The sequence below is a fragment of the Brienomyrus brachyistius genome, chromosome 14 (genome assembly GCF_023856365.1).
Source record: "Brienomyrus brachyistius isolate T26 chromosome 14, BBRACH_0.4, whole genome shotgun sequence".
NCBI classification, from domain to species: domain Eukaryota; kingdom Metazoa; phylum Chordata; class Actinopteri; order Osteoglossiformes; family Mormyridae; genus Brienomyrus; species Brienomyrus brachyistius.
This window is the reverse complement of record NC_064546.1, coordinates 5,018,751-5,043,610: the sequence shown is the minus strand read 5'-3', so window position 1 is coordinate 5,043,610 and position 24,860 is coordinate 5,018,751. Positions and strand designations below refer to the sequence as shown.

Sequence of the window (24,860 nt, the reverse complement as noted above, 5' to 3'; positions counted from 1 at the left end):
TGACTTTCAGTGTCGTCAGATTGCGGTATTGTTCACGCTACACAACAATCTTGTAATCAGGAATCTTGAAATTGACATGGTTTGCTCGTTACATGATTGATCAGCGACTTGGGGGGGGGGGGGGGGATCATACACTAAAAGATCTTTCACCAAGAAGAATCTTTCTGGCCTCCGAACTACACTTTGTCATGAAAACACACATGAGAAGTGACACAGGGAAATGACGCGATGCACAAAACAGGATTTTTGGTGTAACCTTGTGTGTTTAATGCCAGTTGTAACTGGATCACAACGCTTTGCCCACTGCAGGATTTGAAGCTGCCGACAGATCCTGATATTTAGACTGTTAGATATCTGATCGTTGTCTGCGTCGCATTTGTGAGTCTGACATGTCATGTCTATGAAGAATTCGCAGTTGGGCAAATTGGAACTCAATTGCTGAGCTGAATGAACACCGATTTGCCTCTGATCCTGGGCTTTTGTCAGCAGTCTCCAAAAACTGTCGGCAAGCAGACAATATGGGATAAAGTTGTGTAGTGTGAACTTGGCAAGGTACATTCTTCATCCACAGTTCAGCACATTTTTAGGCTGTTTATATGCTGAACACAGTAAACCCCCCCCCCCCCCCCAACATCCTGTAACCCAGAGGTTAGGAACACAATACGATCCAGACGACATGATCCAACCTGCCCCCTCTTTCCAGTTGGTGGGACCTGCCTACAAGGACCGTGGCTGTGTCTCTGATGAAATTTGGACCTTGGAGAAAATAAGAGTAGCCCATCTCAAAACTGCCCTATTAGTGTTTTTAGCTGGTGCAACATTTGGCTAACAGTGCAAACCGTCGGTGAGGCGTGACTGTCCTGCGTTACACAACAGCGATGCCAGCAGAGTATCTAGCTGCTGAAGAGTCACATTGCAGTGAGGTCTGTGTTTTGTGTCTGACTCCCCAAGCTAATAGATTAAATCTTTATCGAGTAGAATAGATTGCATCATCACAACTCTGCAGGCCATCACAGAGAGTCTTGCCTGCCCCCGGGATACCAGCTTAGTGTTTAGGTTTCTGCAGGAAGGAGCCTGTGATGTGATGATACCTGAGAATGGTTTCGCACACTGGACTGAAGTGCCTGTGATGTCACGCTTCTCTTGGCTATCTGATCGGCTCCTTAACTGCTGTTGGCTGGCCTGCCCGCGGTGGCGTAACTGCTAAAGTACTGTTACACACTAAAGGTGTGGTTAGGGGAGTGTGGCCATAGCACAGACGTGACAGTGGTATTATTTGGTGCTCTTGGGGTCGGCTGGGCATGACTAGCTGTGCCCCCCCCCCCCCCCTGCTCTGGGAATCCAGGGAGGACTCTGCTCAGGCTAACACTTCAGATGTGACTTGTGATAACTGTACTGGGCCACCATACAAACTGTCTAGGGTGAATGCAGAATGTTCTGAAAAACTGGAACTGTCCTGAATCTGAGAAAAAATACATTTCTTTAAACACATGCAACATCAAATATAAAGTGAGTTGCTTTCAGCTCTACTCTCTTATAGCAGAAGTTGTTTTAGATTGTTAGATGTTATGAGCACTGAATTATGCGTGATTATTTCAGCGTTATATCAGGATAAAATGTCCATTTGCTTGTCATCCTTTTGCTTTGTGAGACAGGATTTTTAGTATCCATGATGTACAACTGGTTTCCCCTCACCCTGTATCTCGCACTCTCATTGGCTGCAGCTTTGTTGTCATGGCATGGTTCATGCACTGACGTGACGTCATGAGGTTTCTGAGTATTAAGTGCATGTCCTGATGCCTGTCTGCAGATTGAAAGTGGTGCAGTGTGGAAGCAGATCTACATGGATCTTGGGATCCCTGTCCTCAACTCTGCAGCCTCCTACAATGTGAAGACTGCTTACAGGAAGTAAGTGTGCACTGACGGTGTGATGACCACCTCCCCCGGCCTTGCGTCTCCTTCCCAGCTGATCCCTCCCCTGCTCCCCAGGTACCTGTATGGCTTTGAGGAGTACTGCCGTTCCGCCTGCATCCAGTTCCGGACTATCCACCACAATGACCCCCGCCCCGCCGCCCCGGTGGAGGCCAAGGTGGAGCTGGGTGATGGCGAGGGGGAGCCAGAGGCGGGGATTGTGCCGGAGAGGGATCCCGAGCCGGAGCCAAGGGAGGAGAAGCCCCTGCTGGTTGAGTCGTCGTCGGGCAGTGAGAGTGACAAGGAAGAAGCCAAGGAGGCACGCTCCCACCGAGTGAGAGGGGCTGGGGGGGTGCCAGGATGCGGGGAGGGTGGGGCAGCATGTGTGCCGGGTGACACTGGTGGCTCCATGGCCCCCCTGTGAGGCGCTGCTGTATGGTGACATCGCACTTGTGTGCATGTAACTGCACCGGCGGTCAGGAGAGAAATGGGCAAACCGCATGTAAAGTTAGGCCGGGCCGCGTCTGTGCTCGTGTGACACGGCGCAGTGACATCTCACTCCGCTCCATCCCAGGGGAGGCGAAGGACTGCCTCGGTGACCCCAGTCAAGCTGGAGGACAAGGAGCCTGTCAATGAGGAGAAGGTCGAGGAGGACGAGGAGCAGCCCGAAGAGCTGGGGGACTGCGGGGAGCCGACGGACAGGGCAGCCGACGACACCCCTTCCAGAAGGATGAAGCCTGAGAGGCGGAGCCGGCGGCTGGAGGAGTCCGACAAGGAGTCGGACGAGGAGGAGCAGGAGGACGAGGATGATGATGCTGATCGGCCGCGTCCCAGAGAGAGGTATGCTGATGCGTGCTGTGGCGTGATCGTGTGCTGGGTACTCAGTGCTGCGCTCTGTCTGTCTGACCTCACTGCGCCACCCCCCGGTGTGTTAAGGTACACAGCCACCTGTATAACCAGTATTACATGGGAACTGCGTAGATGTAATTGTATTAAGCAATTAGATCAGTTAACCCAGTCAGAGGAAGTGCAGTTGGATGCCGCAGTGGTCACTGGAGCTTCTTATCAAGACCGCCAGCCGCCCAGGCAGGAGGAGTTGCCAGGGTAACGGCACCCTGCCTCTTGCTGCCTACAGGTGGTGGTGCAGGTGGGGCGTGACACCCCTTTCCTGCGTTGCTGCTCTGCTCCCCAGTGGCTTGCCACCAGCCTCTGCCGGACTCTGCTTTAGCTACCATTCCGCCCTTGAGGGCTGACGCGCTTGTGTGGAGCAACACTGATTATCAGTCTGTGTCATCAGACTGTTCTCTTATGAAAATATCAGAGGGCCTGCAGAGTGCAGTGGTTTGCATCTTCATCCAGTGTGTCCCCCCCCCACAGCACGCCGAGAACGATCAGCCTGTAACGGGATTTCCCTCTTTTGTCTGGTGCCCGGCTCAGGTGCCCGTCACTGGTTTCCGATGGCACAGCTGCGTTGATGCTTTGGGACACAGTGATTGTGCAGTTTGTCTGACTTTGTGCTGTTTAACATTGGAACCACCGTGTCCCAGGCCAATGAACGTCAAACTGCCTTAACCTCCCAGCAAGATGCACTTTGGCGTATGCAGCCCTTTTGTTTGCGCCACTGTGACGTTAGTGTTCATAACAGCAGCAAATCTAACACTCACAACCAAAAAGACTCAGCAGTGGCTGTGCTGTCCTGAAATTGTAAGTTGAAAAGTTTTTAAACACAGTATGTATTATATAAAATGTTGGGAAAAAATAAACGTAGTTGACTTCATGTTCATCAAAGTTTCTGCTTTTTAACAATTGTAAAAAATAATGTTTTCTATACAAATCAACTTGGGTGAAACAAAAAAATGCACGTTTTCAACTTTCTTGCATCTGGCATGACATTTTCAGACTTTCACACTCGCGCCGGAAATCTTACAGCAAATCTGTATTATTCCATTAGAAACTTAAAATCAGCTGCATCAAAAGCGTCGTGGTAGTTTGCAAACCCTACAGACTCTTTACAAGGTATTAAAATTGCTGCATACATGTAAATAGGTGTGCAGACTTGTCTCGAATTGGAAAATCTCACTCCAGTCAGCTGGCCGAAGTTGGCAACCTTGCCTTATATTTGACAAGAAAAGTAAAATGCGCTGTTTTTGTTTGAAGCGGCTTGTCATTCCGTTTGCGTTGTTACTCTGACAAATGTACTGTTTTTCTCATATTTGTTTTACGTGTCGCATTTTGTCTTTCCGCAATAGTAGTTAGACTGCCCATATCCTGCTGTAATAGCAATTAGCAGTTCTTTTGGTATTTATATTACAACTTTTATTACTGTTGTGGGATTATCAAAACCGATACTATAGTCAATGAGCACTAAGACATGAAAGAAACATGACTGTATTATGGCTTCCATGGCTTTTTTCGGGGTGACAGTATCACCGCTGCTGTGCGGATCACTGACTGTCCCATTGTTTTCTTGATGGGTGAGCGGTGATGGCCCATTAAGAGAAACGAAAGGTGTGATACGCCGAACATCGCTGGTGGTGTTTAAAGGAGTTCCTGGCGGTTCTGGTGTTAAGCGGATGCCCTCATCATTTACTGTAGGGATAATGACTGAAGTCTCATTTCATCTGTGTGATTAGCAGCAATTACACAGACACATTAAATTCAGCCTGCAATTCTCCATCAGGTTGGACCTGGACTGCAGGCTCATGTGCATTTTAATATTTAAAGTTCACAAACAAGCTGCTCCCTTTTGTTCGGAGAGATGATTAGCACAGTGCATAATGAGCTTGGCTTCTTACTTGCTCGCAGCGCTAGCTTGCCGCTGCTAATCAGCCTGCAGACGTGACATTTGCTCTGCTAGCAGTGCTGTTTGATAGGAGGGCCGGGTCCCTTAAATGTTTAAGTGTTAAGTTGAGTGTTGTGCCGGGTGAGTGGGCCGGCATGCGGGCACTTTAAGCCCTGCAGATGCACAGTTGGCGTACAGAAGAGGCAGGTCTTTGTACAGCGTCCTTACAGCATGGGACACGCTGCCATCTGTATTTGTATGAATAATCGTCGCAGAGCTGTGTTTTGGTAAATGGCGGCTGCTCTCAGCAGGGTAGACCTTATTGTCCTAGTTTTCTGTGCATTTGGTGTCGTGTTTTAATTGCCTGTTTTGGGATTATTGTCGAGTCAGGAAGAGGCTCATTCAGACATGATGCAGCCAGTGGCGGCTGCGTCCGGCGCATTGCTGCTGCTTGTCTGCTCTCCCCCCTGCCAGCGCGGGGGCTTGCCCCTCTGAAGGCACCGCGCCCCTCTGAATGGTACCCCCTTCTGAACCAAGCCTGTCCCTCCTTCCCAGGGATGAGAGGGAGGCCGATGAAGACTGCGAAGAGGATCCGGAGCACTCGCTCACCGGGACCAAGGTCAGGGTCAAATACGGCCGGGGCAAGACACAGAAGATTTATGAGGCCAACATCAAGAACACGGAGATGGATGACGGGGAGGTGTTGTACCTGGTGCATTACTACGGCTGGAATGTCAGGTAAGCTGGGGGGGCAGGCAGGGGTGTGGGGGAAAGCAGCTCAACCCACAAGTTTGCGTGTGACACTCTCATTCCAAAGCAGGCAGGCGTCCGTCCTGTTTGTTACATGTATATGGCAGGCACTGTATCCAAAGTGACGTACCAATGAGAGCAGGGTCCCCCGGTGCCTGTGGCCCCTGGGCTTAAGGGCCGTACTCAGGGGCCCTGCAGCAGGGTTCTCTGGCTTTTCAAAAGCCACTGTGGCTAACTACTGGCGTTTCCTTAGCCACACGTAACATGCATTAGCCACAAAATCATTCTCATGCTGGAAATGGGACTGCTCTACATATGCAGAAAGGTTACATTTATGTGCCTGTGATGCTGTGGGTGTTTTTCCACCACACCAGATACCGAAGTTTTGGTACTTTCTCAAAAGTTTGGTTCCTTGTGTGTAAACACTGCTTCCAGCGCCGAATGACATCGCCAGGCACATACAGTTCTTACATCGCTAGGCAGCTATATTAAGGCTTTTTCTTACTTTCAAATCTGTACGGAGATTATAGCACGGGGGTTAAAGTTTCACTAAAGTATTTTTAGTCTGTTACTGTAATAGGAAAAAAAACTTTTGCAAATTTAATTATTCCTCTTATAACTTGTTTAAAAATCAGTTTATCTCCGTTGCTTTTGCATGAGCTCTGCCTACATTCCCAGAGACAATTGTAAGCATTTTCATCCTTGCCAAATTACTCAAAGCTGGTTTGTGAGAAACTTATGAACTCCTTTTTTGTTTTATAAACACCCCAATATTTATTACAACAAAATCACATCGCTAGGACAGCACGCTATATGCATGCTGTATTAGAGTATTCAACACAATACTTAATGTCTTCATGCCATCCAGATCTTTTTTGTTCTATATGTCCTTATAATCAAATCAGTTTCTTCGTTTTATTGTTGTTTTCTGAGTTTGAGACACAATACAAACACTACCTTGAACACAGTTGGAGGCAGGCTATTTGCATAACCAATCGACAAAGAAAGCCCCCCGAGGTACCAAGGTAGTACCCCGGCTGGTTTGGCACTGGTGTTCGACTGGAAGTCGATGGAAAAGTGAAAGTACCAAAAGTACCGTACTTAGTGTGGTAGGAAAGCACCCTATGTGACGGGCAACAGCATGCCATTTGCTAAACTGCGTTTTTTTTGTGCACGGTTTTTTCTTGCTCGCACATTTCCCCAGGTCACCCTTTAGTTCTTAATTATCCCAGGGAGAACACATACAGCGCGAACAAGTTAGAAACACATCGAGAATTTATGGATTGAAGTTTTATATTATGCACCTTTGGCTCACAATCACCCTCAAGCACGCTCAGTCGCTTTGTAGCGGCTGCACGGTGCGCTTTCCTACCGCCGGAACCTTTTTTTCAGGAACCTGGCAGTTTTGTTGTGTTCCCACCGCAGGAACTCTGTCCCATTTGTAGTTCCTTGGAGGTAGCCCCCGTGGCCAGACAAACTTACTGAAGCTTTTTGAACCTGTTCTCTCAGCGAAGCCCCTACGTGCTCCATCATGGAGCTGCGTCTTACTGCGTCTTACCTTAAGAGAATGCTGACCTGCTCGGAATGACACAAAGCACATCGGATTGTGAGCAGTCCTATACTTTCTGAATCCCTTATGCTTTGCGGTTGAAAAGGGCTGGAAATCGCTGGCAGTCATTAACCAGTTCCTGACCTGTTGTGTTCAGATGGGTTTTTTGTTGTGCTGGTGCCATGGTCTTCAGCATTAAGAGGCTTTTAAAGCTCAAACGTATGGAATAAAAGTAATGAATATGATTATTTATGCCCAAGGATTTGATTTTATTTGTCAAATGTTTATATATACAGAGGATTAATTTGTCACTTTTCACCATTGGTACGTTTCTTTATTCTTTAGTTCTTCTCACTGCCAAAGCTGTAACCCGTTTGCCTATGAAATGAGACAGATGTATAGTTTTGAATAGTTTGGCTACTGAAATATCGCCTTAATAAAAATCTCCTCAGTGCGCGAGTGGGCTGTCGTTGCTCAGGCATTCTTAAAAGCCGACTCTTAGACTCGACCCATTTGCAGACGAGCCGCCGTTATTTTCTGGGATTAGAATGTGTCTGAAAAGTAAACCGCGTATCACAGAGACATGTTTATTGTAACAAAACGGTCGGGATTGTGAGTTTGATTTTTGGCAGTATGGCGACATGGCTGAGAAGTAAATCGGCCACATTCACAAGTTAATCGCCCGTGGTGATTGGCTAGCGAGAGCCTAGCCACAGTGACATCACATGCTGTGCCCAGTGTTGTGTGTTAGAGTCCAGATGTGCTGCACAAACGGTTTGCCCCCATCTCATGTTTGCAGTACTTTGTCATTCGGTAAACATGGGAAATGTCTGAATTGCACAGAAATGTACAGAATAATCTGGAAAAAGCTGGAGCAGGCGAGAGAAACTGAATGAGACTGGATGTCCTTTGAGTGGTAAAACCCGTTTGCTCCTGCAGGTATGACGAGTGGGTCAAAGCCGACCGCATAATCTGGCCTGTGGACAAAGCAGGGAACAAAAGGAGGCAGAAGAGGAAGGTGAAGGTAAGCGTTTGCCGTGCTGGGGGGGGGGCTGTCATGGGGGGCACGGGTCAGGGGGTGAGGCTCTAAGGCTGACTGCTGCTCCCTGCAGAGCAAGGAGGAGGCAGAAAAAGGGGAGAAGGAAGAGGAAAAGCTACCCAAACCGGGGGCCAAACGAGGGCGCCCTCCACTCCGGTCCACGCCTCCCAGCGTGCCACGCAGTGCTGGCAGCGGCATCACCAAAGCACCCGGCAGCGATGGCCGCTCCTCTGGGAAAGCCCCCCGCCAGGACAGCATCCCCAATGGCGAAGGTAAGGGGAGCACACTGGGGCCCCGGCCAGGGGCCTGCATGTGCGTCTCTCATTGCTGAATGGCTTTCACAGTCTCTGTGTGCTGGGTGTTTTTAATTAAGTGTTAAGGCAGAGATTCCCAAGTAGACAAACCGCCTCCTACCCAAATTCTGGCCACAGTACAGTTGATTACATCACCTCTTGGGCTGACTAATCCCAGTGCCTGATGAGATAAAAATATTCTGGTTACCGGGTGATGTGCTGGGCTTCAGCATCCTGGGCAGCTCACTCTGTTTATATATTTTTGCGGCTCATTTTTAACAAGTTTATAAGTTTGGTAATTCATGAAAATTCATTTCACTGTGTCAGTTTCTTTGTAATGCTGCTTGTGTGAGTGACAGTGATACATATTCAGTTTGGTCATAGTACTGCAGCTGGGATTGTAAAATGGCTGAAAGTAACTGGGCAATATGATGATTTATTGTGACTGTATGCAGTTGTATCCCCGACACATTTCAGAGCCATCTCAACAATTGATACAGCAGTACATTTACATTTGCTGTTATTTAGCAGATGCTTTGCCAAGTGACGGACACTACCTATCGTGTCTGCATGTTCAGAGGCTGCAGCAGTACTACAAGAAAAACAGACCGATGTGAAACAACAATTTCAGCCTGCAAAACATCTCTGCTGTCTGTACATCTTACTTTGTAAATTGTCTCAGTGGATCCCAACTTAATGACTGGATCTTGAACTTGGGCTGATTTTTAATCGGTTAACTTCATTTAAAAGGGAAAAAGCTGTATATGCCAACAGACTGTGGCATGACACGAGTGCAGGGATTTTAGCAAACATGTGGCCCATAAGTGGGTCGGCTGCACTGTTGAATAAGCAGAGTGACGTGGTTTGAGGAAAAATTGGTTCCAGAAAAGGGTTGTAGTTTGATTGTGTGCAAATGATTTGAATTTGTGAAACCTGGAATGCACCAATCTACTGTAATTTGCAAACTTTGCAAATATACCTTTTGTACAACAGGCAGCAACATAGCCAATTGTATTAATCTATTATAGGTTTTTATTTATAGTAAACCGAAATCATAAGTGCACAGATTATTGATCAAAAGTACAAATGAACATTTGTAATTAAAAAAAAAAAAAGTTAAAGCACTTTTGCTGTCATGTATTAGTCTTGTATACAGACTCTCCTCTACTTACGAACTTTCAACTTAAGAACTTTCAGACATATGAACGTAGAGGACTGCCAGTCCAAATTGTGTTCATTAGGCTCCCGTTTACTGTCCGCAAGGCCAATGCTACCTAGTACGTCTTCTGTCTGCTGTTCCGCGCAGCAGCGCAGCGAGCATGCCCCCAGCATCCTCTTGTACTTGCATAAGCCCTTAAAGTGATGTTGACTTTCAAACACTTCAAGTTATAAACAGCCGTTCGGAACGCAACTCATTCATAAGTAGAGGAGCGTCTGTACATACTTTAATGAATTTATTTTATGTGTTTCTATGTGTTTTTATGTGTAAGGTTAGCATTACTGGATAAGTGAGTAGATGGGTAATTAACATTAGTACATGCATTTCAATATGTTTGGTTTGCAAACCAAAAAAAATGATCTAGAGTGGAACCCCCCCCCCCCCCGCAAAATCTGAGAACGTTAAGCTTAATTGTCCTCTGCAGTGCTGTTCAGGTTGGCGCATGTTCTTTATGGGATCTGCACTGCTCTGGGGGGTGGGAGGGGGAGGGGGGGTGCTTTTTGCAGTCTAGTTGCAATGAAAGTGACATTTCTAGCGGCGTGAAGGTGAGCAGGAGGCCAAGGACGCCGTGCTTGGCTGCCGTTCCAGCTCGCTCCTGCGCCCACCCCCGCCCTGCCCCCCTCATCCTGTCACCGTGTTCCCGACAGGAACCCCACGCCGAAGGACTCGCCGAACATCTGGCATGTACGACTCCGACAGAGGATCTATTGGTGGGCCTTTTTATTTCTCGCATCTGCCCGTGTCTTTCTGTGCGTCTGTCTGCCTTTACCCTGATTCACCGAACCCGGAGATACACAAAACTTGGTTTGACGTTCTGTTAATGAGCCTCACTTAAATTCTTTTATGTAGCAGATGTAGAAGTTAATAAGCTCCATCATGTAGCTAATCTGGATTGGCCCTTTGAGTACCCATGTACTGGGAGGGCCTTACCACGTGGTTAAGTATGGTGTCATTATATTTACTCTGGTGGATTTGACATCCAGATGGATTCATTGCTGTAATTACAAAATTTTTTATATAATTTGCCTTAAATTAGTAATGTAGTGAACCGACTGCTACATGAAGCATCTTCTAAAATGCGTGTGATGCTGTAGTACTCTGAGCTCATTGCTGACCCATTAGTAACTGCCTTATTAAGGTTTGCTGTGACTTTGACTTGCTGGAGAAAAGACCGATCCCTCTGTCTCCCCACAGAGGAGTCGGGGAACTCGTCAGATGACACAGACTCGGAGAGCTCCCCCGAGAAGAAGCTTACGCGGCAGGGGAGCTCTGACCCACCCTTGACCCCCCAGGACGACCAAGACGAGGATCCCAAAGCACCACCATGCCTAACTGTTGACTTCCTACCTGAGCCGGAGCTCTCTGACAGCCCCCAGGGGCCCCAGATAGAGAGGCCCTGCCTCCAGGAGGTAGCCCCTGTTATTAAGGAGCCCGAGGAGCAGGAAGAGGAGACATCCTTACTCCCAGATCTGGAGAAAGCCTTAGAACCACAGGAAGAGGAACGGTCTCCACACATCAAGGCCAGGAGGGGGCGCTGTAAGGAGCAGGAGACTGAAGCGTCCCCTGTGAAGCAGGCCATCTGCACCAGCCACACGGAGGGTGAGGCTGTGGCCCTACTGAGCCTGAGGCAGTCTGAGGTGGTCCTCGATGGCCCACAATGCCCACGGCCTTTACCCCTCCCCCCGCTGGGGCCCACCGACTCTGACACAGACTCGGCCACAGAGGAGATCTGCACCGAGGACAGGAGGCCCATCAAGCGGAAGTCCCCAGAGCAGCGGACACCCGAGAAGAAGGTGCGTATGGAGAGGAGGGAGGAGCCTAAGGCCGAGTCAGACAGGAGACTTGAGACGCCGCCAAGGGCCGAGGAACGCCTGGCAGCGGCAGGCGATGGGGAGCCAGAGCTTCGGCCCGGGATGCCTACCCTCAGCATGGAGGCAGGGCGGGAGGAGCTGTTGCGGCCATGCCCGTTGGCGGAGGCGGTTCTGGGCGTCCAGTCTGAGCTCATATCTCAGATAGGCCCAGAGTCTCTGGTTTGTCATGAGGTGGACCTGGATGACCCCGACGAAAGGGAGAAACCCACCGGAGAGGAGCTGCTGCTGGCGGTGCGGGTCGAGGAGAAGCCCCGGACCCCTGCTGCCGCCATGCTCCACGCTCTCCCGGGGACCTCGGCGGCGCCCCCTCTGGCCCCTTCCCCCAGCACCACGCCTAGCCCCAGCGAGTCGCACAGCACTAAGAGTGAGAGCGACATCACCATTGAGGTGGAGAGCGTGGCGGGGGAGTCGCAGGAGGGCCTGTGTGAAAGCGAGGCAGCAAACGGCTTCGAGGGTTCCGGCAGCTCCAGCACGTCTCTGCAAGACAGGGGTAAGCCTTGTGCTGACCATCACCCAGCAGGCCTTTTGCAGTAGGCGCTGTGCGACACCCCGCAGGCCTTTTGCAGTCGTCGCTGCCCGCCTTATGTGGTTAAGCTTAATGGGAACTGACCGTTCAGTTTCTCTTTATTCTTAATAATGCCGCTGTACTTTGGCTATGAGTAGTACAGGACTTCTGTAGATCCTCAGTTGTGAGTGAGTGGTGTCTCACACCCAGGGGGGTTTGCCTGTTCGATGGCTGCTGGCTCCTAGCCCAGCAAAGTCTTGTGCGTGTGCCTGCTAACGGCCCTTCTCCCTCCAGGCCAGAAGAGGTCCATGGACGGAAGTGGCAGCTCGTCATCGAAGAAGCAAAAGCGCGGCCAGAAGCGCTCCAGCGGTTCGGGGACTGCTGGCAAGGGAGAGAAGAATGGCGCTGGTAGGTGCTCTGGGGTGGGGGGCTCGGGCTCATTAGAGTGGGACCAAAGAAGCTATTGCATTTAATTCTTGCGTTCTATTAGGTTATCTCGTACATGTATAGTTAAATTAATATGGTTATGTGATCAGACATTTTTCTCGTATGCCGCTATTCTCATTCAGGGCACAGCAGCGACAGTGAGGACCTCCCTGTCACTGACACATCTAGCAAGCTCACTCCCATTAAGGCCCCCGGTGTGCACAGGGCCCCGAAGCTGCCCCGCTCCCCGGGTACTGTGACCCCTGGCACCCACAACGGCAAAGAAGGGGAGAAGGACAAGCAGAGGGACAAGCCGGCCTTCTCTGCACGCACATACAAGTGGACGTTCCAGCTTGGTGAGTTCTGTGTGTGTAAAGCCACATCTTCCAAGGACGCTCGTGTGGATCGGCTGCTTTCAGGGCCTTTCGGATTCTTCCGCTTTTCCTCCTGGCCCTTCGCCTGAGTCTCTCTAAGTGGTTCTGTGTGTGTGTGTGTGTGTGTGTGTGTGTGTGTGTGTGTGTGTGTATATACCCGCAGTTAGTGGTTGGTAATGCCTTATTGATATAAAGTGGCTTGGATGTATTGTTGTTGCTCGGCGAGAGCAAAAAAAGTGTGCAGTTGCTGTGAAGATGCATCTGCCTACAGGAATGATTCCTGGGATAGGAAGGACCTCACAATGGGAATGGCCTTGGGAGAGGAGCTGTTCAGGCAGCAGTTATGAATGATCTCACTTTTATTGCTTTGCAATTCTTTGATTAATAGACGATTGTTTTAGTAATAGCTTGTAGTAGCTGAGGCTGAAACTCCTTCTAATGGCATAACATCTATTTCCTTATAATTTGCTCTGTCCTTCCATAAACTGTCGTGTCGTTGCGATTTTTCCTTGTGTTTTTATTCTGGTGGAAGCCATGGCCCTGAATGCCAGCAGACCCCTGCACATGCCTGTGAGCACAGCAGAGTTTGGGTTCTGTTTCTCCTGAGAACGCTGCCCGTCATTAAGCGCAGTCGGGTGGGAGGGGCGGGGGCACCGCTGATCCCTATCCTGCCCTTTCCTGAGGCTTTTTCTGCTTACGCAGCACTTTTCTAAGAAAACACTCAAACCGTTTCTTCTAAAACACAATCCCTGCTCGTGTTGCTAACTCCACATCTGCTGCCGTGGAGATTATCAGTCTGACAGTGAGACGCATTCAGTGCCTCATGGTTGTAGCGTTCTGTGAATGAAGCGCACCGTCAGACTGTACTGAGTCTGCTGTACCTAATACCTTTTTACTGGTGTGATGTTAATGCCATTTCTTGCAGTCTGTCACTGTTCCCAGGTTCCTGCAGTGTTTGTACTGTTCTGTACTTTGTATTGTTTTACGTCCTTTAGTACAATGTTGAGTTTTCCAAGTGTCCAGGTCTCAGCCAGTCAGCCATGGACAGTGGGCCTGTGTTGGTACACATTTTCGTGTACCGTCTGGTACTTTTTCAGATCAGTACACCAAGATTTTCAGGTCAGGCTACCAATAACTGACACCACCTCCTTTATTTGCCTTTTCTACACTTAACTTATGTGGAGGAAAAACTAGTCGTTGATCACAATGATGGTTTATCTGCTAGGAAATGCCCGCTTTAAGCCTTGATTTTTTGGTAATGGAGTACTCTGCACATTAAAGGAGACAAGTCAAGTACAGGATTACACCAGTCATCTTCAGTACACTGCGTATGGTGAAGTGAAATAATGTTACATAAACATTATATGAAAGCAAATTAAAAGCAGATGATATAAAGAGAGAGTGCTTATGACAGGAAGGGACCCATACCCAGCGAAAGCACAATGGCTGAGAACCACCCGCTATCCATTCTGAGGGTATCGTTAATTATCTAGTTTTTTTAACCATGGGTAACACTAAAGCAAATGAAAGTGGCTAAAAGTCACAGGGTTAATTGCTTGATTTATGGCTGGGTACCAAAACTGTCAAAGTATTCTTGGGCAAGTACATTACTCATGCTGCTTATTCATTTATCATTATTGTACTTATTGTTATATTTACATCATGCAATGGTAACACTGAGCAGTTGTGTTGCTCTGTACTATAATGTTAACGTTACTTCTGTGCCTGTTACTACAACAAATCCGGTTTCATTGCATGTTTGTTTCAAGGCAAGTTTTTTATTTTTGCTTTATTCTTGGATGTGCAGCTGCAGGAACTGAGGAGCTGTTTTTTTGCTTTCCTCGCTTGATGTCTGTGATACTGACACTGCTGTGTCCCAAGTTTGCCTCTGTCATGCGTAGTCATGCGTAGTAGCTGGTGTGTCAAAGTTGGAATAAGGACTGTTATATGCAGGAGTTGGTGTTTTCTTAATTGGCTTTCGGTGTCAGTCAGAAATCTCTCACTGCATCACCAGTGTCTTGTTTTTAAATTTGGGATGGTCAAAATTCATTTCAGGCTACCAAAATTTGAAGTCAGAAGGGCTACTATTATAACAAACTCTGATATGTCTCCGGAAACATTTGAGACGATGACATCTGAGTGTGTGCATGACTGATAGGAACAGGGCAGGAACGGCATCTGCAGGTTAGTCTCTTTGTGGTGTTTAAACCGCTTTTGCCACGAAATTCAGAAGCAGCAGCACAGTGTGGCTGCACAGGAAGGGCAGGCTGTGGAAGTCGTCAAATTTTGAGACGGATCACCCCAAAATTGAAGCAGGTAAAACCTCGGATTGTTAGCATAATTTGTTCCGGAAACATGCTTGTAATCCAAAGCACTCGTATATCAAACCGAATTTTCCCAATAAAAATAATGGAAACTCAAATTTGTTCCACAACCCAAAAATATTCAGCTGAAAATAATTAATACAAAATATAAAGTAAAAATACATAAAAACAAATTAACCTGCGCTTTACCTTTTGAAAAGAATTGTGGATAGTGTGAGGGAGACGAGAGAGGAGAGGAGGAGGGTTATTTTGTAGGATGACTTTCAGTATAACGGAATTACTGCTATCTGTTGGCTCACTGTAGTCTTTTTTTTTTGTGCGACTTTAACAAGGAACTTATCCAATGATAGCCGCTTTTGCCTCCTTTTCGATTTCGTGGAAATGTGGACATTGCATTGTCGTTAAACAGATTCATCGCTCACACTGCTACGCCCTTATTCAGGTGGAGTTTTTCTACAAAATTTTGACTGAGTGAGGCATGCTGACTGAAACCAAGCATGGGAAACGGTTACCCGCAATCCCGCAACGAGAGAGAACCATTGTCTCAGTTGTGATTACGTGACGCTCGGCAGACAAAGCGTATATGTAATACTTGTATTGCAATACCTCACTTGTTTATGAAGTTAAAATTTTATTTTAAAATTTTGCTCGTCTTGCAAAAGACTCGCAAACCAAGTTACTCGCAATCTGAGGTTTTACCTTATTTTATTATGTGGCTCTGCAAAACGGCAGTTTGACACTTGGCCTGTTAGTGCAATAACTCTCAAACCATTAGATGTTTTTCAACTTTTCATGACACGTTGTTAGAGTATGAACCTGCACTTGATAAAATTTTGACACAAATCACATCAAAATTGAATCAGCACTCCATAGTTGCAGCGAAAATTGGAGACCTTATACACAATCTTGTCAGGATGATAACACTATTTGTCGGGCATATTCCAAACTTTGCAGATGCACTGTAAGGGTGAAGATCAAGGCCTGGCTAAATTTTGAGGAGTCACACGAAAATTGCAGCAACAGGTCTTAGTAACAGTAAAAGGAAGGGTGACTGAATATGCTTGACCTTGTGAACAGGATAACACTTTATACGAACACAGTATACTCTGATCTTTGAGTTTTATTACCACTTTAACCCAAATAAATATTTTTGTAATGTACCCCACTTTTTGCCAGCTAAGTGGCCCTTGCATATCAATAGTCAAACTGTCTAGGAAGCAGTAACATTTGATCTCAGAAGAATGTGAGGTCAGTGGGATCCGTATGTGTCTGTATGACTTTACATGTCAGATACTTAGTTATACCATTGGTGTGGCTCTTACACTTCCTACTGTTATGTCATAGAAAATGTTAATTGTGCAAATGAGAAATAAGCAGAATATAAATATTAATTGTAATCTAAGACTTGGATGTTAAGACATGCATACAATAGTTAATGAAGTTAGAGAGATTCTGCTATTTGCCATGTAACTGGAATGAGCAGTAAATGAATAGGTGTAGTTTCAAAGTTGTGTGGCATGACTAGGCCTTGGAGCATGCAGGTAAACACATTTATTGGCCTTCACATTTCCAGGTGATCTATCAGGTAATTCTATGACTTGTAGAGGTAGGGGAGTGTGATAAGGATAAGGAGACAGATATGGATTAGCGGGGGGGGGGGGGGGGGGGCATGACGGGGCTGTCCAGGGAGAACATTGACATTCCAACAGCATCTTTCCTAGTTGTAAGGTGCTTCTATCGAAAGCAACGCTGGTAAGGAAAGCTTAGTGTCAGATAGTGGGCCAGCCAGCACCCAACGTGGACTTCAAGGGCTTCGCTCTGGGGCACTGTCACTATTACTCTGCCACCCATGGGATTCAAACCTGCAACCTTCTTGACATTCCTATACTACTGAGCTATACACCACCCCTCAAAAAGTAGGGCTGGGATTAAAACCTGCAATCCTAGAAGTGGAGTGCAGGATGACTGGCGAGCAGCTGTCCCGCGTGTGTTTGTGTCATCTGTAGTGAGTGTTTGAGCCGCTTTGTTTTAGACAATGATCCAAAGTTTATACGAAATGGTGACTGATACACTTGCACCATTTGTGCCCCCCCCCCCCCCACCCGCATTTGCCTGGACCTGTGGCTGTTAGGCCAGGCCCCCCAGCTGCCATCTGTTCATCTGTCACGCTGCTACTGGTAGCATTTTAGGAAATAATGCTCATCTTGGCTGTGGTATAGTCGCTGTGTATCTGGTTTAAATGAAAGGCATGTGATGCTGTGCTGGTGGTAGCTGGCGGTGGTGTGCATGGCAGCTGATTTGGATGCTGATGTTCTGCTCACTGTTAGTACCCGTGTTTAACGTTGTATATTGGAGGCATCCAACTTTTAATATGAGGAAATATGGTGAACTAAACTGTGAAAGCCCAGACTACATGTTGCGGTTTATAGGCAAAGGCTGTACATGTTTCTTCCAGATGGGAAAAGTGCCGTCAGCACCTAGTGGCTGAGGGTCCTGAAGACCCCATGGCAGGCTGTCCTGCTTCTCCCCTCACTGGCCTATTCGGGAAGACTTCCGTGTCCTGAACAGCAGGACACTCGGTAATAAACAGTGTAGTAGGACGTGTGGCTTCCAAGAACCCGACCTGAGCATGTGTCGAGTCATGGAGGGATATGAGGTGCTTTGCCCCCCTTCCCACCAGCGTGCCTGGTGACCTTTGCCGAACATGTATCAAACCTGTCGCTCTTTTCTGTCCCATCGATTAAAGCGCAACCCTGAGATCCATCCATCCCCGTAACACAGCAGAATGCACTGGTGTGTCCCTGAATCCAGCTCGCCTGTCAGTTTCCCCCTCTCCACGACTGGCCCCGTCATGTGTCCGTCACGTGACATCACCCCGCTCCGGGTGCAGCTGAGCTCCTCCATTTCACCACGAGTGGCTTAATGTCCATCGGATGACTGCCTTTGCTGAGCTGTCCACTCCCTGACAGTCATCTGTAAGATGAGCTTGGCCCTCTGAATCATTAGGGATCTCTAAAATCAATATTGTTTAAACTTCCACAAATTTTCCTTTATTAATAGAAAAAAACTTACTGTTGTGCATTTTTTGGATTGTGTATTGGTCAGTGTCGACTGGTTATTTTAAAATGCATGTTTGTCATATTGAGGTATCGTTTACATTTATTTGGTAGATACTTCTGTGCGAAAGTGAGACAGATGATGCATTTGTAACCTGTGCTGCTGGTTGCTTAGGATGTTATCAGCAGCATGATGTGATCACCTTCCCTGCATCCCTCCCCACAGCCGAACTGGACAACATGACGAGTACAGAGCGCATCACCTTCCTGCAGGACAAGCTGCAGGAAATCAGGAAGTACTACATGTCGCTGAAATCTGAAGTGGCTTCCATTGACAGGAGGAGGAAGAGGTTAAAGAAGAAGGAGAGAGAAGGTGAGGAGAGTCCAGATATTGTGAAAATGTTGCTGTTTTGTGTGTGTGCAGTGTCAGGCTGATGCTGTTGTCTGAGGCCTGCCTGAGTCACGATGGCCTGTAGCAGTGCACTGCTTGTGGCAGTTTGCTCCCCTTGCTGACGCTTATTTAAAACCCGTATTTGCTACACCGCTGTGAATTGGAGGCGTGTCCCCGGCCTGCCTGCTCGAAGGCCTGCCCTGTGTGCTCATGCTCTGCTGCTTCCCTGACAGTGTCCCACACGACGGCCTCCACGTCCTCGGGTTCCTCCGACACGGGCATGAGCCCATCCTCCACCTCGCCCAGCCAGACCACGGTAGCGGTGGAGTGCAGGTGATGGCCCCCCCTCCGTTGCCTCCCCGGAGATGCGCACTGAGACTGACGAGTTAGAGCGAGCAGCCAAAAGCACTCGACCGTCCCCCTCCCGGCCCTGCCCATGTGACCACTCCCACTTCCTGCACTTTGTGACCCGGCCCCGCCTCTTCTCCCAGCACCCAATCACGTCAGGAAATGGATTCTGTGAATTGAATGTAAGAATGAGTCGGAGATTGGTTCTCAAGCCCTCTTTTCTGAGCGTCATCCTTTTACAGTTCAAGGCACTTTTCTCCCCTCCTCCCCGACGGAAGCATACGCAAACCTCTCCTGCCAGTTCCGGCCGTGGGGCCGCTCTGGATGCAGTATCGTTCGAGTTTCATCGCTCAGAACGAGGCGAGTAGCCAGGCAGCATAATATGGATGGGTCCTTCTATTCGGTAATGGTCACTGTTAACCAGCTGGACATGGTTTGTAAAAAAAAAAAAAAAAAAAGAAAAAAAAAAAAGGTCAATTCTGCTCGTTTGCTCAATCAGAACTGCCAAAGTACATGTGTTACAGCAGAGTGCCCTATTTTGAAAAAGTGGGACAAATTCAGTTGCAAAGGGGAGTGTAGTTCACTGAAAACTGCAGCTCTGTCGTCTTCCTCTGGTCTTATTTGAGCACAGATAATTATGCAAAACTTGTTTGGGTTCCCCCATTGCCCCCATTGTCTTTTTAAAAAGAAAACAAATGTTTACAGTGGAATAGAGGCAAAAATGTTTTCAGTGGACTAACTTCCTCCGCAAGTGTATTTTGTCGTTTTATATGTAATTGCAGAGTTTTTATTTTATTATGGGAAATTTAAAAAAAGTATATATCACAGCCATGAAGTTATTTAATGAAAGATTTCTAGAGCTGAAATTTTGTGTAAAATAAAGGTATTATCTTGCAACTTGTTAAATATATTTATTCACAGTGAACATAACATTTTTATGTATTTTTTACAATAAGAAAAAATCAATTGGAAGCTTCCACATTTGGTTAGGATGGTGGGGAAAATGAGATGAGAATGTCGTAAGCTAACAAAGGCAGACTCTGACAACTTGTACATTGACTTTTTCCCCCAACCTTTGGGCCCAAATTATTTTTTTTATTTTATTTTTTTTTATTAAAGACACCAGAAGTTGGTGACTTTTACTTTTCTCGGCTTGTATTCAGATTGCCTGGTACTATTTGTTTTAATTTAAGTGTATAATATTATTTGCATTCTGACCATTTGAATAATAAAAAGTATTGCTAAGAGAACGTCTGTCCTGCCCAGGGGTCTCTCTCTCTCTCTTTTGTATATAGATCTTCCTAAACCATGTATTTGAAAATACATTTTACACAACCTGTACAAAAAATTATTTTATGTTTTTTTTTTTTTTAATCCATCTTTGTATTTTTTTTTCTCCCCAATGTTAAGTCAGTAGACTTTAGTGCACCATCTGTAGACTGTATATGATGAACTTGGCTTCCAGTGACTGCTGGAGCCAGACTGTAGTGTGAAGTAGGACTTCTCAGTACATTGTACATTTCTGCTTTATAAACATTTTATCTCATCAACATTGTCAAGACTTACTTTTAAAGTTTATCTACAGATTCCTGGATGAAGGAAAAATGGTATTAGATTTCCTAAAGCAAAGCCATTGTATCTTTATGTAAATTAAGCAGAGCTCCCCTCATTTCTAATAAAGTTTTCAAATATATTTCTACTGTTTCTGTGGTTGTTTATGGCTGCTGTGTGTGTGTGTGTGTGTGTGTGTGTGTGTGTGTGTAGCCTTGAGTAAAATAACACTAGTTTGGTGCTGTTGCCACATTCCATTGTCATTGTACCACAAATGCCCTGTGATTAAAACCACAATTAATAGTGAGTTTGGATACTTCATTTCAGGTTAATTATCACTGTGCTCAGAGCTTGGAGTCTTTCACATGGGTTTCAATAATTGGCAAAGCCTTTGTTTCCAGCGCATAGACCAATTCCCGTGATTCCAAAGAAACGTAATGAGCGCATTCTCACTTGTCTTTGCACAAAGTCCATTCCATTTTAGAACTTGCATGATTGTTCAGTTGTGTGTTACCATATTTCCAGACGGGAGCTAAGATCATGTTTTTGCATCCTTTAAAAGACTGTGCAGGTATTATGAGGTTTCTACATCTACATATAACCTTTGTGCTGTCTACAAACAACAAAATGTATTTATACCACACGGCGGAGGGCTGAGCTGGCAGACTAAGTGGAGTCTGGCACAAGCTTGCTGTATTTGTATTTATTTGGAATTTAATGATAACTGAATGTTTCTCTCTTCTGTATCGTTTAATTGTATTAAGACTTGGCATCTCTGCACTGGGATAAATATATAGTCATCTTAAAACATCTCCTGTGCAAGCCACTGAGATACTTCAAAGCAATTTAAAGAATGAGACAAAAACCATTCATTCAGTATTTAATATGTAGCACTGAGACAATGAGCTCTCAGACTCCAGCAGGTGAATGATCCCTTCTGCCTTATGATACACACTAAAGAACCCGCACAGTGTGATCCACCCCCCCACCAGTGACCTGGCTGGCCGTGTGCAGGTCAGGCCGAACAGCCTAAGGCTGCAGCACACAGCACCTGGCTCAAGGCCCAGGAGGACTGGGTAGATGGGAAAGCATTTCAGGTTGTATAGCTGCCTGCCCCACCCTAGGCTCTGGACTCTTCTCTCTAATGGAGAGGGTCTCTGTTGGTGTGAAGACCGGCAGGACACCCTGGGCGGGGGCGTGATTCCCAGCACCTCCTTGCTCCGTCGACCCGCCAGCGGAGCCTTATCGTGGTTGGCCTAGTATGCCCGCCTTGGCCGCCAGGGCCTCATTTTGCTGGATGTGGTATTCCTGGAAACGCATGGAGATGCGCTGGGTCATCTTCAGGTACTTCTGCAGGCAGCTTTCCGAGCAGGTGCCCTGGACAAGACAAACCGGACGTTACGGCCACATGGAAACGCCGCGTGTACCCTATAGCTCTGCCAAAAAAGCCGCTCCATGCATTACAGCTGTGTTCCAGAGAGCATGATCCAGCTTAATACCGACTCAACCAAGGCACCATCAATGCAAAAACTAGGGAAACTGCACTGTGTGCTGACTCACAATGAATCTGTTATTGCCCATCCCAGTTAGTGTTTCCAAGGCAGCATTAGAAGCACCTGTGTCACTTATAATCTGGTCAGTTGCCTGATAGAAGAGGCTGGGTTTCACAAATTCATTGGCATGGTGTGCCCAAAGGTTCAGTCCTTGGTCCCCTCCCCATCTTACTGTACACCATCTCTCTCCTCCATTCCCCTAGTCACATGGCTTCTACCACTACTATGAAGATGATATTGAATTCTACCTGACTGTCCCTCCTGAGGAATCCAAAGTCTCTGCGACAATCTTTACACACCTTCGTGACACTGTAGACTGAATGAGGAATAACCAGCCAAACCTTTCAAAAGCCAAGTTTCTAGTATTCCCACCAACCTTGTCATTCATTAGAAGGGTAACAATAAAAGACCAGCTCCTTGCTGTCCACATTGTAACTATCCCTATTGCAACTCAACTCCTACTTCAGGCATTTATCTCATTACCGATTCTTTACTGACAGGGCAGCCAACATGTGCTAAGAGACAAATGATGATGATTCAAAATGGATGATCTGGAATTCAATCAGCTCTCATGTTATGTGCCTGCTTGTCTCTCTTCATTGGCTCCCAATAGGCACTCTCATCAAATCCAAGTCATTGGTGCTTGCATTCAGAACTGGAATGGAACCTACTTACACTGAGTCAATCTTCAGGACCTACTCATCCACATCTGAAGTACCTAACAACCTTCACACAAAAACAAAAGTCTCAAGACCTATATTTTCCAAGAACGCCTCAATTAACTCACCCGACCGCGGACCTGCTCACCATCTTCATCCGGCATCACTTTGTTATGCACTCGACATCCCTGGATGCCCTTTTCTAGAATTTTGCATTTATCTGGTAGGTATCTAGTCTCCAGTCCTCATGGTGTTTTGGATTTGACTGTCTTTTCTGATATAAGCTTCTAACGGTGTCGCATAGCTACTGCTCCAATCTCATGTCTCCAACGCACTTGTTACTCGCAGCAAGCTCAGCATCGCAGCACCTGTACCAATTGTCTCCTTGACAGCTGTACATGTTAATCTACTTGCCTCACTTGTAAGTTGCTTTGGATGGAAGTGTTTGCTAAATAAATAAGCATTTTCAGAAAATTGTACAGGACCCAATAGATTAATAATTTGGGGTTTGATTAAAATCAGAAGAAAGAGGAAGGTGCAGGCAAATGACTCATGAATGCATATCAGGTTGGATAGTTGGCTAGTTCAGCAGCCCTCCATGGTCTACTCCACACCTGAAACACAGACTGCCTGACTTCTCCAGCATCCCAAACACAGTATCCAGTTGTGCTCAAAAACCAGATATCAGTCACTACTGTACAATCTGCTACTCACAGCCCAGCATTAAAGCAATGTTTTGTGCGCTTTGAAAAAAATGCATTATATGTTTTAATGGAGTTTACTTAATACTTTAATTAATGCTCTCCTGGTACCCAAACTGGCAAGCGTCCAGATTTCTAAGGTCGCTGGTTTGAATTCAGCGGCTGGCAGGGTAATCATGTCACTGCTGGGACCTGGAGCGTGGATCTATGCCCCAAAAACTGCTTTGGGGGGTGCCCGATAAATTGCTGCGCCTATGCTCTGACATGGGTTGTATGCGTCATAGTGCATGCCTAATGGTATACAACAGGTGATGAAAACATTGTTACAGTACCTCCTCTGCTTTGACTTCTCTGGTGGTGAAATCCTTTACGCAGTCCATAAAGCAGTTCTCTGTAAGCTTATTGTATGTTGACAAAAATTCTTTGAACTGTCCAAAAACAAAAAGAAAACAAGATTTTTTTCAGCTGCTTGTAATGAATGGTTTGGCAGTCATTGAGCACTAAAGCATATATCTAAAATTATGATGCAGCTGAACTTACTGAACCTTATTTACTGGTTTTAGCAAGGCTTATCAGTAATAAAGCAAATAAAAGATGCTACAATTTGAATTTTAAACAAAACATAATACAGGCTAAAGGAACCTGGGTTTTTAAGGTAGATGCATAGTCAAGAGAGCAAAACCATCTTACAATACAAAAAAGCTGTCTCATTTGCAAACAAGGTAAACGTTACTTACTTGTTTTATTTGATCTGATTCTGATATCTGGGCAGCCATGACTTTTAAATGTATACAGTTTTCTTAATTTGCCTAGAAAATGAAAACAAACTAATTATACTGACAAGCACAAAAAGTAAAAAAACAGCTTTGTATTAATATAAATGCGTATGCCTATTTCACTGCGAAAATACAGATACATAGTTAGAGATATAACAGTTAAATGACAAGAACACCATAACACTGCGAGTTCATTCTAAAAAATAGAAAATAAAAAATTATATTGTAATGAAAATTTAAAAAGCTGTAGTATGATAAACGCCTACAATAACTGGCTAATTAAAGTATTTTGATTAACTTAAGTTAATAGAGTCATGTCATAAATGAAAAACATCAAGTTTAACTAGTAAAAAAACCTGAATGACACGGGCCTACGTATCAAAATACGCGTAAAGAAAAAAATATTTAATCTGTCCGTATTATACTGTGTTCAGGTCGCGGGATATTGCAGTGTAAAGTATATTTAATCAAAACGAACAGACAGTCTGCTAAACAAAATAGGTTTAAAGATTAAAATCAATTCACCATTACCTGCATTCACCAAATGACATTTCACCAGCAAGCACCACTCTGCGGAAGGACATGTGAGACGCCTCTGCGGAAAGGCTGCAGAATCGCTTCTGCAGATCCCATAGAATTTGACTTACCTTATTTATCAATTATCTTAAGAAAAAATTGTATAAAATACACGAATTTTACATACTATTAATTATTTTTGAATATATCAATGTAAAGCAATATAATCTTAAAAGCATATTGATTGTCGAAAATGCTAATAGTAA

At 46.1% G+C, this 24,860-nt stretch overlaps 2 protein-coding genes and 1 non-coding gene across 4 annotated transcripts in view; 2 read left to right on the top strand and 1 right to left on the bottom strand.

The window, feature by feature from the left end:
* The window catches only part of arid4a (AT rich interactive domain 4A (RBP1-like)), a 33,580-nt gene extending 13,049 nt beyond the window's left edge, over nucleotides 1-20,531 (top strand). Inside the window, exons 14-25 of one of the 2 annotated variants that reach the window (XM_048974520.1) lie at nucleotides 1,811-1,908; nucleotides 1,990-2,245; nucleotides 2,486-2,751; nucleotides 5,249-5,431; nucleotides 7,932-8,016; nucleotides 8,105-8,303; nucleotides 10,191-10,253; nucleotides 10,738-11,904; nucleotides 12,214-12,327; nucleotides 12,489-12,701; nucleotides 18,326-18,472; nucleotides 18,724-20,531. In XM_048974520.1, the coding sequence (XP_048830477.1) occupies nucleotides 1,811-1,908; nucleotides 1,990-2,245; nucleotides 2,486-2,751; nucleotides 5,249-5,431; nucleotides 7,932-8,016; nucleotides 8,105-8,303; nucleotides 10,191-10,253; nucleotides 10,738-11,904; nucleotides 12,214-12,327; nucleotides 12,489-12,701; nucleotides 18,326-18,472; nucleotides 18,724-18,827 (2,895 nt within the window). In that variant the 3' untranslated portion in view covers nucleotides 18,828-20,531. The remainder of the gene's footprint in view (nucleotides 1-1,810; nucleotides 1,909-1,989; nucleotides 2,246-2,485; nucleotides 2,752-5,248; nucleotides 5,432-7,931; nucleotides 8,017-8,104; nucleotides 8,304-10,190; nucleotides 10,254-10,737; nucleotides 11,905-12,213; nucleotides 12,328-12,488; nucleotides 12,702-18,325; nucleotides 18,473-18,723) is intronic. The other variant, XM_048974521.1, reaches the window with a different exon arrangement.
* Nucleotides 1,077-1,159, top strand: LOC125708179 (small nucleolar RNA SNORD53/SNORD92). The gene has a single exon (XR_007382438.1). It is a non-coding gene; the product is annotated as a small nucleolar RNA SNORD53/SNORD92 (small nucleolar RNA).
* Nucleotides 20,532-21,253: 722 nt separating the features above from the next.
* timm9 (translocase of inner mitochondrial membrane 9 homolog) lies at nucleotides 21,254-24,732 on the bottom strand. Its single transcript, XM_048974531.1, has 4 exons — nucleotides 24,610-24,732; nucleotides 24,040-24,111; nucleotides 23,635-23,730; nucleotides 21,254-21,766 (listed from the first exon to the last, which is right to left on the bottom strand). The coding sequence occupies exons 2-4, from the start codon at nucleotides 24,076-24,078 to the stop codon at nucleotides 21,632-21,634; spliced, it is 270 nt and encodes an 89-aa protein (XP_048830488.1). The 5' UTR covers nucleotides 24,079-24,111; nucleotides 24,610-24,732; the 3' UTR covers nucleotides 21,254-21,631.
* Nucleotides 24,733-24,860: the final 128 nt, after the last annotated feature.